Source organism: Nomia melanderi, chromosome 9 (genome assembly GCF_051020985.1).
Source record: "Nomia melanderi isolate GNS246 chromosome 9, iyNomMela1, whole genome shotgun sequence".
Classification (NCBI taxonomy): Eukaryota; Metazoa; Arthropoda; class Insecta; order Hymenoptera; family Halictidae; genus Nomia; species Nomia melanderi.
The window spans coordinates 12577927-12592017 of NC_135007.1; the positions used below are offsets into that span (position 1 = coordinate 12577927).

Consider the following 14091-nt stretch of genomic DNA (forward strand, 5'->3'; position numbering starts at 1 on the left):
TGATCTGGTGGGGGCGAGCGAAGAGAGGCGCGTCGGTGGCGAACACAGGCGAACCGGCGACTGTTCCGAGCACGTCGCCACGAAAAGAGAGGCAGAAGCGTGAGAGATCACACGTACAGCTGTGACAGAGACGGCAAAGCTTGCGGGCTACTGGGTAGGGGTGCGATAGGGGTCGAACCAGCGGCAGTAGAGGGGATCGTTAGGACTGGGGGATGGAGCACGGAGAGGCACACGCGTGAGAGATCGCGTGACAGTGGGAGCGAGCACGAGAGACCCAAAACACGGAAGAAAGAGGGTCCAAGAAGCCGTGCAGTGGAAACGGGACAAAGCGAAAACTGGGGTAGCAAAGTGGGGATAGATACAGCGTGGAAGAAGGACGGATAGCGCATCGACTGGAGGGATGAAAGAAGCGCGCGGATGGGACAGATCACTGGTACGAGCAGTGGGGAAAGAGGGGGCGTCAGAGGGAGATAACGCGAGATCGGAAGGTGGGAGAGCGGAAGAGAGAAGGAGCAGCGAATGGAGGGGAGTAAGAGCGAGCGAGCCAGGGAGAGGCGCAGTCAGACAGTCAGGCAGGCCGCCCAGCAAGCAAGGAAGGCAGGCAGGCAGGCAGGCAGGCTAGCAGGCAGCCAGTGCACCCAGAGCCAAGACCACTAGATCCGCTCGGCTTACCGACTTAGAGACTTAAGCCGGCAGGCAGTCCGAAAGGCTCAACCGGCTAAGCCTGGCGGACCCACCTACTACCGACGCGCGGCCACTACACGTTCCATCTACTACGAAAACCGACTATACTCTACGCGCGACCTGCGGCACACCGCTCTCCCGCACGTTTTCTTACGTTTCCCTTCTATCTCTGTCCTCTTCGCTCACTCTCACTGTCTCTCACTCTCTCTCTTTCTCCGTTGTTCACTCTCAATCACCGATTCACCTTGGTCCTTTCTATAGTCACCGGCTCCGTCTCTCTTCCTCCTGGCGAACGCCGTCGCCGGCCCCGGTAGTTCCTTAACGCGTGCCGCCGCTAAGGTAAGAGGATCCGAGGGACGGGAGCAAGGACGTCCACCGCGCCGTGTGTCTCATCGGGGGCCCGTGATCCCGCGATGACGCGACGGATGTCCTCGTGCTGACGCCTCTCGACGCTTGGGATAATACACGCGTGCCCGACCGTGAGGTGCGACTCACGCTGCCGCGCATCGTCCGCGAAGAACGTGTCCAGTGTGGCCAACGGTCCGTCGGTGGTGCCTGCCCGCTAGCCGAGTGTTCGGTGGTGATCCGCGAGATTCGATATTGGTGATACTGTTACGGACGACCGAGGCGAAGTGCGAAAATCGTGTGAGAATTGAGGACCAGGTTCGAGAAGATCGGTGAACGAGTCTTGGAACGAACACTGGCTAGACGAAGGACGGGTTTCAGTGATTCGTCGGGATTCAGAGGATACGTCGGACATCCAACGGGAGAACAGCCAGTGACAGCATCGTTGACAGAGACGGCTTCATCAGTCGAGCAACCGTCGTGCAACAGTGAAACAAACAAAATCTTCATGCGCCGAAACGTCAGTGTCGATCAAGTTTAACCTACTTTCCGTGGGTGTTTCTAATTCCCCACTAGTTTCCGTCGCGTCTGCTTACGTAACGCGTCACACCGCGTCGCCGATCCGCGGTTATCAGATTTATTAGTTGCCAGTGGCGAGGTGCCGCGGCACGTGTGCACGGTGTCTGTAAGCGGGGTCACAGGCCGGATCGTCTGAGCTCAGGGTACAAAAGCCGCGGGAAGTCTCCGACAAACCGGCCAGACGCGATCCATGGAAACAATCCTCGGAGTCCAGCGACGACGTATCCTGATCGCGAGCGTTGCGGAGTGCCGCGGGAGGAGGTCGTCGTTCGCGGGACGCGGATCGACGCGCCGCGACGGTGAGCCAGGGATCGTCGGGCTCTGACGGGTGGTCAGAGTAGTTCTGACAGTTACGATCCCCAGTGCTGATGCCGACTGAACCTATGACGAGGCGGAGGAACAAACAAGCAGGATTTACCGCGTCGTTATCGTCGTCAACGGAGCAACCTCGATTGGAGCGGATCGACTGTTAAAAGGTTGGCTCTTGGATGCAGACCCGGTACGAAGCGTAACACCGATCTATCCGACGGCCGTCGCCAGCTGAACGCGCGCCGAGAAGACACCATAGAACCACCTAAAACGCGAAATACAGCATAATCCGTTCGACGCTGTGCTGTCCCTGTCGCTTCTCTGACTGTCGCTGTCTCTCCACGCGACACACCTTCAGGCCTCCCTCTCGCGAGGTTCCGGCTTTCATCCAGCGTCGCGTTGCACGGATCAGTCAACGCAACCGACGTTTACCTTCTATAGCATGGAACGTGGCGGCGGGGGCGGGGGGAGCCTCGAACTCGCCGGGGGTGGAGTCGGCGGCGGGAACACGGATCTGTGCCTTCAGTATCTCGTGACCGGATCGGCGACCGGCCTCTCGGTTCAGCATCACCAGCACGCCGCGACCGCGAGCTCCGCGATGGCCGGCCTCCACGGCGACCATTTCCAAGGGACGATGCACCATCCGGACCAGCACGGAAACTCGCACCACGACACGTCCATGCCGCACATCTCCCCGCATCAGTTACACGAACCGATGGAAAAGCTTAAACGTCGTGAGTCGGTCACAATAACTTTGGACAGATCTACTTTCCTTTGATCCTCTTTCTTGGGATGCTCCCTGTACTCAGGGGGATGAGGGTGGGTGAGGATTTTGTTAGTTTCCACCGGTCTGCGGGTGAAGTTTCTCTGTGACACTTTAACACGTTGACTGTTGAAACAGTTCTCGTGAAAACTAAATACAGTTGAACGTATTTTCTCGAGGAAATGGAAGATAAATGAGAGGACGATTCGTGGCAGTAGTTCACATTGTCGCATCGCGAGATTGTAAAGTGTTTCGTTAAAATTAAAATGACACTGCAATCAACGTGTTAATTGAGTTAGGCACACGAGGGTCAGGTATATTCACTTTTGTTTGGGGGTCGTGAGTTCAAGTAGTGATGCAGGTGATATGGAAGTTTTCACTTTAATCGATCCGCTTTTGTTGCTAGCTTTGTGAGAAGTAATGAAGTTACTTTGCTTGATGTAGATGATAGGATATTCGGTTCATAGTGCCTTCAACCGGAACGATAAAGGGAAACTTTATTTCAGTTGAAAGTGTTTCTTGTACACGCTTTGTCTTGAACCCTATTAGTTTATAGTTGCTAGGATTTTACCATGGATGTGTACAGGGGCGAATGTTGACACTTGAAAATATTGTTATGATAAAATGATAGATTCGTGAAAGAAAGATACACTTCAAGCAAGATAGGTTAAAGTGACCAACAGAATTCGTAATTGATAAATTATCTTCCTTCGTGGGGCTTTAAAAATCAACTAACAAAATCGATCATTCACTGTTCGAATTTATTCACGCTGATCCACTTACGGATCAAGTTTTCATACAACTGAAATGTTCACAGTTAGCTTAAACGATATTTTAATCTTTCCACGTTCACTCGCACTTCCGGAATCCGCAGTATGCTGTGAATCACCGAGTAAGATCCATTATTTTAATCTATTATCGTTGATCATAATTTAATCGAATGGTCAGGCTACGTTTGCGCGATGAAAATTCGCGAGAAATTACATTAGCGCGGCTTACATGTGTCACAAGCGTAATTACCTTATTTGGTGTCTCAATCGAGAGGAGATACTGAGAATCATTGCTTTCTCCTTCCCGATAAACGGCGTGTACGAGGCTTGTCAATTCGTGTGATTTCGTTTGCCGCGATATTATCAATTCCGTCCGTTCGACCGACAAACACCCGCCGCATTCTCGCGCCGAAATCATGCATTGCGTCGTTCACCGTTATCGCCGCATCTTTTCAGAAATCTCCTATCAATTGACGCAGCAAAATTTTGCGCGCATCGCGAACATCGGAGTCACGTTTTGCTTTGTTCCGAGCCTTGACCCACGATCACTGTTTCAACAACTACGTCTTCATGAATTTTCAAGCGTATGAAAACTAATATTAACTATATCATAGTCTCGTAATAATTAATGACAAAGTACACTGATTTGTTCCATTTAAACTAAATAGGAACAAAGACTTCTCGCACTTTAACTAATATCAAATAATCAACAGTGTCTTCTAAAAATAAGTTCAATGAGACAAACTCCAATCTCCTAGAGTAATTATTATCTTCACAATTTGCAATTGAATGTTCTTTTAGACGGGCTTCTATTCTCAGAATTGTTTAATTTATTAAGCCTATTTTACTCAAGGACATCGCATATAATCACCTGTCTTTGGAATGTCGAACAAGTTGCAAACGACTTGAATGTTTAATATCAGTAATTGGAATTCGGTAATTATCTTGGTATCTCTGCTTGATAACAATTAGGTATGCTCGATTAACCTCATATAGTTGAGCTGTGTTGTTCCTCGAATTGAAATGTTTCTTCAAATTAATGGCCAGGTATTTTGTGCGCAGTTTTATGTAGATTGCTTAAGAGTTACGAATAGAACTGACACGGTGTTGCTACGATATTAACTCAGGGCTCCGGTGTAAATCGCGCATGACAGGCTCGTTGCAATATCACTGAAAATTTTCGTGCGATAAAACAACATTGTACGTTGATTCTTGTCAGGTGCCAGCCGAGCACAGATAAAACATTAGTACGAATAGCGTTGATAAGCACCGCGCCCATCGTGTTATTCCAGCACACCGATACGACATGACGAATAAAATTTCGGACCTCGTTCTCGTGTTAATGCAATCCGGGAATTAGCTACCGTCGAAAACGGGCTCGATCTGTTCGATAAATCGAGTGGACCAACACTGTAATTATATTGCTCTGTATTGATCGTTAATTTCGCTGCTGCTAAGTCCGTTCAAGATTAATCATTTGCATAGATAATGGATGAGCATAGATCTAACAAACTTCGGCAGACTTTAAGTCTAATAACTCATCCTCATTAAATCTAGGGATTCAAATCAACTTCCCTAACATACCATCAGAAATTCCTAGAACATAGTACCTCTATTCTTCAATCTAATTTCTTCAAACTAAATTATACTAAAAGATATCTATCCAACAATTGCACAATCTTAACTAAAAATTAACACTAGATTTACTTGCATTTATTCTAAGTTTATTCTATTATTCCCAGAAGACTGATCGTCAACCGTTTAGATCTAGCAAATCAAGTTTTAAAACTATATTATTACGATCCATAATCACATAATCGAATTAATCAAAATCGACCCAAACGTTTACCAAATAATACTTATAAAATTCAATATCAGTCAAGCTGGCTAAGTCTAGTGTTAAAGATACTCATTCCACGCTCAATTCAAAGCAATCCGTGAACTCCGCTGCATGTAGCCTTCTACACAGATAAAGAACCAGTCCCCAGTCGCGTGAGCAAACACCGAAACCCGATTCTCCCAGTATCAGACCTTTCCTCCCATCAGCGAAGAGAAAAGAGAACGAAGAGAAGGCGGACAAACGCAGGAAAGAACGAAAGAGCATTGTTTCATCGCGGAAGAATTCCAGTCGCACGTAGCTCGGCCAGGCCAAGTCGAGGACGGAAGACAATCTCTCAGTGGCGCCACCACCTGTTTTGTGATTCATTAACTCACCGGCTTATCGGGATAAGGCAGACTTATCCGGGGCTCGAACCCGACACTGCGGCTAAACCCGATCTTATTCCAATGGCATCCCACCTATCCCCGTTTCAGTTTCAGTCCCGGTGGCTGCCGGTAGCTTCCACTTCCAGACCGCAGGTACCACCCCCCTGGCACCGGTGCCGTTCGGCACTCTTTACGAAATCACGGAGGACCTTTTCTACGGTACCGCGTTCAACGGGATCACGACGAGAACCCTCTTCCGTCGTCCCGAACCGAACGGTCCGATTAATTCGAGCCGCCGCGCGTTGATTAGTTAAGTGAATCGGGATTTCCGTCGATCCCGGCCACCTCGGAGCTGATCGCAACGCTGCCGGATAATGACGAGCCGATGGCTGCGAACGATACCGATTTATGGATTTGTTTGCTCGAGAACGGTTCTTCATTGCTCAGAATTGATTTCATTATCACTTTGAACTCTGTAGGCGCCAATATTGCACCAGTTATAATATTACATATTTTAATGAATCAAAGAAACTACCCTAAAATTATTAGATTTTTCACACATCCAAATTTTGCGCTAAGGAAAATAAAAGATCTAAGAAATAGCATTTTCTATTTTCGATAGGAATATTATAAAAATTAGTCGCAGTTGCTGATAGGTTACAAAACAACCTCGAGTGCTAAGGGTTAACACTAAGACGGGACAGAACGACCCATTCCTGGTTTCTTCTTTTTGAAATTATTAAGATGACAGATATTTCTCGAAGAGATTATTCAAGACACTAATTCAGTAAAGCGTATAATGAATTATCAATGAATTAATGTCTCGATGAATGCAATCTTGAGTTAAATTCAAAAGTGAATTTAACTGCTCGGTAGGTTTAGTGTTAAGTTGAATTGCTTGTGATGGTGATTAACTGGAGTGTACTTGTGATTTCCCTTCGAGTTAGTATCAAGGAATATTGTCTTCGCCCCGTCAAAGAATGTTAAGCATTTCTAGCGAGAAACTTCCGTGTGCAAAGGATTAATATCCAGTGTCGATTAGATCACTAATATCTAAAGATGTGCGAGTCAGTGATCAGACTTCTTTCCTCAGGCGTCAATCCATCCAAGAGCAAAGTCCATTGAGTATCGCGAGATACCACAGATACGCATTGCGATTTTTCTTTATAAGATTTCGCTTATCCCGCGGCCAAATCCGACTCTGATTTTCTCGCGGACGGAGAGGAACCCTCCGAAAATCTGTTATCCCTTTCGGTCAATGCCAATATCCCAATATTTTGTCAACAGGGTGGCATACGGCCGCCACCGGCTTTCCGATCGAGCCCCCTGGCAGTCATTAACTACCCCTTTATTATGGCGATACTTCTGCGATCGAGACTGGCAGATGCGCGCAAGTCAACCCTTGGTCGGCCACCTCTAATGGTGTTGACAAATTGCTCGGCTAGCCGCTAGGTCTCCCTTGGGACGCTGGAACTCTTCTGCGGCTGGCTCTCTTTCGAACGCGCGATCTTTCGGCTCGACGCGCCCCTTCAATAAGACGTTACACCCCAATTGTAATTCGTACTGACTAACTCGAACTAACCCCATCGGGAACAGTGACTGACGGTTTGTTTAGCGGATCATTGTTTAATTCGTTCACTCGTGTGTGTGCATATGAAAATTAACGTGGCAAAGTGCAGCATTTGAGAAAATTGAGGAAGTTTTAGAAATAGAGTATGTGAAATAGATAATGTTATCATTTACTGTAGACAGAATTAATTATAACAGATGATAGTAATATTCTTTACGTGCATTAGCTTAAAAAATAAGAAGGCAGATATTTTTACAGTTCAATGGAAAAATAGCAGGGTAAACGATATTGACATATCATAAAGTACAAATTGTGACCACTGAATGTTCAGCAGATCTCTTGAGTTTAATTATTGTTTGCCAAAAACAGTACGATTTTTCTGGAAGAACCGTGGACGTCGAATTTTATAGGCTACCGGTTTTCCAAGTGCACGGCACGAATATTATAGACTCGGTCCGGGGGTACTTAAGTCTCCCGATGAGCCGGGGCTATCAAGTCGATTTTCCGGCTCGAATTTCTCGATCACCGAGGCAATCGTGGCGGTCTTCTAAGCGCGACAGGAACCAAGCCCGTAGGATCAACATAGAAATGAACTGATTTCCTTCCCATTATCTCAGCTGCCGCGCGCGGCGAGGTAGAGGAGAGCCCGTCTCCTCCCGGGGAACGAGGTTTGTGTTCGAGCAAGTGGGTTTCGATCTGAACCTGGCAGGGTAGTCGGCGAGGGTCGCTTCGACGGGGAAAAATTCTGTGCGTGCCTCGACGTGTGAGAAACAGCCGAAAGAAACGAAAACGAGACCATGAGAAACCGTCGCGAACCACTTCGAACACGAAACCGTAATTCTAGAAGTGCTCCGAAACGTGGCAGGTCCTCGGAAAAATTAAGACTTGGAATTCACTGTGAATACAAATTTCGAGTGTAACGCAAGCAAGGAGAATTACGTGGAAATCGAATATAGTTGTTGTTCTGTTTAAACTGCTGGAACACTCCTTTGACAGTCGTGTGCAATGTATCGAAAGCAATGGATAACTTTGTTTTAAGAATGATTCAAAGCTTGCATGATTTTCTAATATTTTATGATCTCATGCGATGTTAACACTTTGCGTACCAGCTAATTATCAGAGAATTTAATTGTGCGGATTTTCAGTGAGATCCAGTTATATCATCTATAAAAAAAGATCAGGTATCATATTGTTATGCAATATATTTTATATGGACAATTAGTTCTATTCAAATTTAATATTTCTTTAAATGCTGTGGTAATTAGCAAAGTTATATAGCTAAGAGTCTTGGTAGAAAAACGAGATTTCTCGTTACCAGTATGCAATGTGTTAATAAATCAGTGGTAGTTAACTTTCGTTAAAATTTTGATTTTTGTAAACGATTTTATATTAAAAGATTACGGAATACTCTTTCGATTATGAATCCTCGTATTTACACGTACGAGGAGTCCATGGAGGAATCCATAAAGCAGAGTGAGATCGACGCGAACACATGTTTTGTTTCCAAGACATCAGGAAGCAGCGTTCTATGTTAATTAATTAGTCCCCTCCTCAATGGTGGCCGCAGGGGGTGTTCCTACGTAGCGCCAAGCTGTCTGAAACTCTCGTAAGACATTCTATCCGTGGACTTTTCCGAAACGCCTTGTGACACGCGTGTTAAACTGGAAAGACACATTGCGTATCGGATTACATTATCGGTCCCATGTGCTCGGCCCTGTGTCAAGTTGAAACTAAACAAATTGGTTAATAAGCCCTGCCGAACCCTATCCATGGAAGTGCCTGGCCAGACCAGCCATGCCGAATAAACAAACGTATATATTCTTTCACTTGACGCCCCAGCGTCAGTAGAAAACTCCCTGAAGAAAATGAAACCCCATGAACCATCTTACACCTAACCTCTTTACAATACAAAAATTGAAGACGTTACACAAACGTCGTAATGAATCTGCAACGTAATGAAATCTTCGAAATCAACATAAACAGAATCGACAGTAGATAAACTAACTGTAATACCTTCAAACTCGAGTATCCCATAATCCAACAGAAACTACTTTCTAGAGAACCAAGAAAAGCCAAAAATCTAGAAAGTTTATAAAAGCTAACTGAAAAATGAAGCTCCCAATTATCTACTAAGGAACAGTTACCCAAATGAAAATTAGGTAGGCAAAAAGATGAGAATCCCTCAAGAAGACTAGCCTCAAGATGGCTGCCAACCACCCCGAAACAAGGGATTCCCTTTTTGACAAGGCGCGTACCAAAAATATCATCGATCGGCCGAGACGTTTCCGAAATATTTATAAACGTGGAGACCTCGCTCGTCCACACGGTCGTTGTCCCAATGACGCGCCGCGGCCGGCAACGGTTGACTAATAAACGACTTCCTAAGGAAGCCAAGGATTACGAGATTAGGAGATCGTGAGCAGCCTGCGCTCCGCCGCTCACAGGTGCTCCCGCCACGCGGTCGTACTTCAACCCCTGACGCGCGCGACCGAAGCTTCGTTTTTTCCCTCGTGTTACACGGGGGTTGCTGGTTTAGTCATTATCGGACGGACGACCGGGATCGTCCGTCATTCGAGGATCAGACTCCAAGAAGCTGACGCTACGTGACGCAGTTCGACTTTCCGAGGCTGCTGCCATGAACTTCGAGGCACGGACACAGGAAATAAGGGAGGAAACGCTTCTCGTGTTTTCCTGGAGGCGGGCCCCACTAATTTGTCGATTTTCTGGCTTTCGCGCCAGGTTCCGATAACTAACCCATGGGAATCCTTATGCTTAACGGTACACATGAGAAGGGACGAACAGGTTCAACACGTTCTCGTCGGTATGTGCCAACGGTGGTAGAAGGATCATTTCGCCATATTAACCCCTTCATATAAAATGACGCATGAGACTCGCGATGAAGATATGGAACAACGATATGAAATAGTTCTGTCACTTAATTTATGCAAGGTACTTCTTTATATTAAGTGCAAAAAATATTGACATTTCGTCAGAAAGTAACGAATATTTATTGAGAAAAATATTCTCGAGTGTAAAGGGCTAACGACAATCAATGTTGTTCGTTATCCACGGATTAAAATAAACTATTTTGCTATTATCAATGTATTATCTTCAAATGAAATTTCCGCTTAAAGTAGAACAGAAAATTTTGTTACGTTTCTTCCAAATTGTTAACAGTAAAATATTACACGAGCTTAGTAGCGAAAGTAAATAGTACACCAAGGGGTGAGAATAAACCAGCGTTAATGAATAAATGATTAATTAAACCGTTTATTAAGAGTTACACACGATTAACAATTAAGGAGACCAGACTTCGTTATTTTGGCAAACATTGTTACTATCACGATCTATGGTTAAAAACATAGAAACATTTCTCGACTGAATCTGTTGGTCATGAAATGACTCTTCAGTTTCTTTGCTCTTCCATGATCTTGGGAATTTCAATATCATTAACATTCATATCAATATACAATGCTAAGAAATGAATCTGCTATTTACATTTAAACTTATGAATTTTTGAAATTTGTATTCGTTAAAGTTGCTAAATTTATTGAGTATAATATTGCACTATTGCATCTTCGAGTTCTTCGAATTTTTGGTCATTTGGGTAATCGTAATTAACAGATTCATTGCAAAATCGTTTCCGTTGAGAAATATTGCGCGCGACGATGGAACGAAATAATTTATCTTATCGGAAAGAATTATTTGAGCTATTAATCTCAACGTTGAAGGCGTTCGTTTTTTTTCTTCTTTTTTTTTTAATTTCCAAACCGACGATCCTAATGAATTCAATCTACCGAAGCTATAAAACCCTGGGATTATAATCTGCACCGCTGCACCGTAATCTCCGATATAAAATTATCGATGGAGCGTTATTTCGGTCCTGCTTTCATTACCCGGAAATTTTACTCGCGGTGCAATAAAGCTTGTACCAATATCCGCGGCATCGATCAAGAGATATTTGACGAGGACTGACATTTGCCGCCGGTGGATTTATTATTACCGTAATATTTTCTTTCCTAACAGATTCATCTAATCGTTTTAACAACGAAGGATGTTAAATGGTTCTCGCGGAGCTGTTTCAGCGTCGATGAAAAATCGACGCAATGTTTCATAATCGCTGGCACATTAATGCACGCGTTTTTTTCAAACAACACTAATCTTTCGCCTTCGGAATTAATTAAGATAAACTTGTCGTTGGTAATTTCATTATCAATTAATAAATGTGCCTCGTATAAAACACAATGACAATAATGAACCTAAAAAAAACTATAATTAATATTTACAATTGACATACTTTATTAACGTTTAACTATTAATTGAAATATTCAATATTTTCTGATCAATTTTCTAATAACTTCAGTTGAAACTTCTATTATGTTACTTCTACTCGATTTATAATATTTATTTATTCTATAATTATATGTACTGGACTATCATTTCTTCACGAAGGAGACTAAATTACTATGACTGTAAATTACTTTTGTGACTTTTTAATTACTAAATTACTTTTGTGACTTTTAAAGTGACATTCCGAAATTTCTATATTACAATAATAGTGTACGCATCACGTCAACAGTGGTTTCACAATTAATGGCGGCTCCTGCTGGCAAACTGCGACGTGTAAAAAAGAGTGTTTTACGCTCGACGGGATCTCGTCGATAATCGTCGGGCAATGAAAGTGTTGCTCCGTGGACACGAATAAAAACGAGGCGTACTGTAAAAATTGTGGGTGTTTAGTGGACCGTGTCCCGACGTAACTCAACAACGAAGAGGGTTGGCGAGGGTCGCTAAAATATCCGTGTCCCCCAGCTGTGGGGTACTTCGGAAGTCCCACGAAATTAGTCATTCTCGGCAAAATTCTTGCACTTGACTCATTGGGACACGATTTCTGCAAATACACCATTAACAGCTAATAACCCGAGCTTTCATCAAAATCACGCGGAATTTATCGTTCCCGGAAAATTCATGTCTGATATCAAACACAAACACGCTTGTCAACTGATCATCTTACATGTAGAATGCCACATTTGTCTTGAGCAACGCAATTATATCTAGATCAATGAATACATTTAATAAATCATACTTCACGCTCTATGAAAAACGAAAAACTAACAGTTACGTACTCCCATATTCACCAGTACAAGTAACTTACTAAAAACCGATAACAAAGAAAATGATTAACGTCATCCCCTAATCGTTGCTTATTGATACAGCCAGATAAGAGTGCAACAAAACGAAGATATTACTAATAACACTTTCCTCGGCCAATTAAACCGAAGATATTGCTAAAAACAAACTAAATAAAATTTAATACAATATCATAATTAACATATTGCGTACTGCTAACGAGAAATCTCCTTGTATAACGACTCTTAGCTATACAACTTTGACAATTGCCACAGCATTTAAGGAAATATTAAATTTGATTAGATCTAATTGTCCATTTAAAATATATTATACAACTGACATAAGTGGATCTCACTGAAAATCCGCACAATTTAATTTTCTAATTACTAGCCGGCACGCAATGCGTTGAAAAACACATCACCTGTCTAATTAGGGAAGTCGAAAGAATTCGTAGCACAATTATTAAACTATTCACAGCCACAAAATGTCGATATCACTAGGAATTTTCTAAAGGAGAAACTAACGCAGCAAAATAAGCATGGGTTTGAAATTTTTTCGATTCGGAGGTGAATCGATGGGGTTTATTCGAGACGGTACACGCGTCGTTCGTCCTCGGCGCCGTGTTCTTGGCCGAGCAGCGTCGCCGGTCGCATGCACAGCCGCGTCGCTCCCGTAAAATCCGTGCGGATTAGCGGTCCACTAATATATCCCGCGGGTGTAAAAATGCGACGAAGCAGCTGAGATATTCGTTTCGTCGTCTCCCCCTCGGCGACTCGTGCGTGGCCGGGTTGTCTTTGGCATAAAATAACTCGAACCCGCGGGGGAAAAGTAATAAATTTGTGAGTTACAACCTGGTCCCGTCGCGGCCCTCCAGTTATCATCCCTTGCTGCTGCCTCTCTCCTTTCTTTATTTCACCAGGAGATGCACCAGGGATGCAACTGATATTCGAATTAGTCAATCAAGATAGTTGCTATATTCTACTACCAAGACGTAGAATATTAACCCTTTGCACTCGAGAGGCGACGCAATTTGGTTTGATACAGTAAAATTACAAACTTTGATATTCAATATTAAAGTTCATTTAACGTAATTATCCATGAAACGTTAAAATAGAGTGGTTGTATCACTTAATTTCTACTTTATTTATATTAATATTAATTATAAAACATATCATTGATATTTTGATAGAAAATCAGGAATATATCTGGCGAAATAAATATCTCGAGTGTAAAGATTAACGTTAATTTGTGACGAAATATTAATATTATTTGCAACTTACATGAAACATCTTGCATAAACTATGGACAGAATTGTTTTATTTGTTTTATGTGTTAATACCTTATTCAACATTTCATATTGAATTTTTTGCTATAATTTTGCTGTGTTCAAGCGACTGAGACGCCTCTCTGTAGTGCAAAGGGTTGTTTTCACAAAAAGTTGTGTTTCAGTAGGAACCGCACAATTAAGATTACTATTTCTCTATGTGAGTTTATTAATATTATGATGAGATATTGGGTAGAATTTATTTTATGGTATATTTTCCATAGATAGAAATCTGGAGATGTGATTAAACTGGATTGCAAAATTGAAATTTTTTGGAATGTTTCTCTCGTGTAAAAATGCAAAGGGGTGCTCATCGTTTTCTCTCTTTCTTTACTGCCAATTTTTGCTTTCTTCGCTTTGCTCATGAATACGGAAGAAAATTTCTTGAAGACCAAGGCGAGGCTCTATGGGA

At 43.4% G+C, this 14091-nt stretch overlaps 1 protein-coding gene across 6 annotated transcripts in view; it reads left to right on the top strand.

The window, feature by feature from the left end:
• Positions 1–579: 579 nt before the first annotated feature.
• Positions 580–14091, top strand: part of Ptx1 (pituitary homeobox homolog Ptx1) — a 40370-nt gene continuing 26858 nt past the window's right edge. For 3 of the 6 annotated variants that reach the window (XM_031977465.2, XM_076370758.1, XM_076370760.1), the window contains exon 1: positions 580–2651. In XM_031977465.2, the coding sequence (XP_031833325.2) occupies positions 2360–2651 (292 nt within the window). In that variant the 5' untranslated portion in view covers positions 580–2359. The remainder of the gene's footprint in view (positions 2652–14091) is intronic. The other 3 variants (XM_076370757.1, XM_076370759.1, XM_076370761.1) reach the window with 1 other exon arrangement.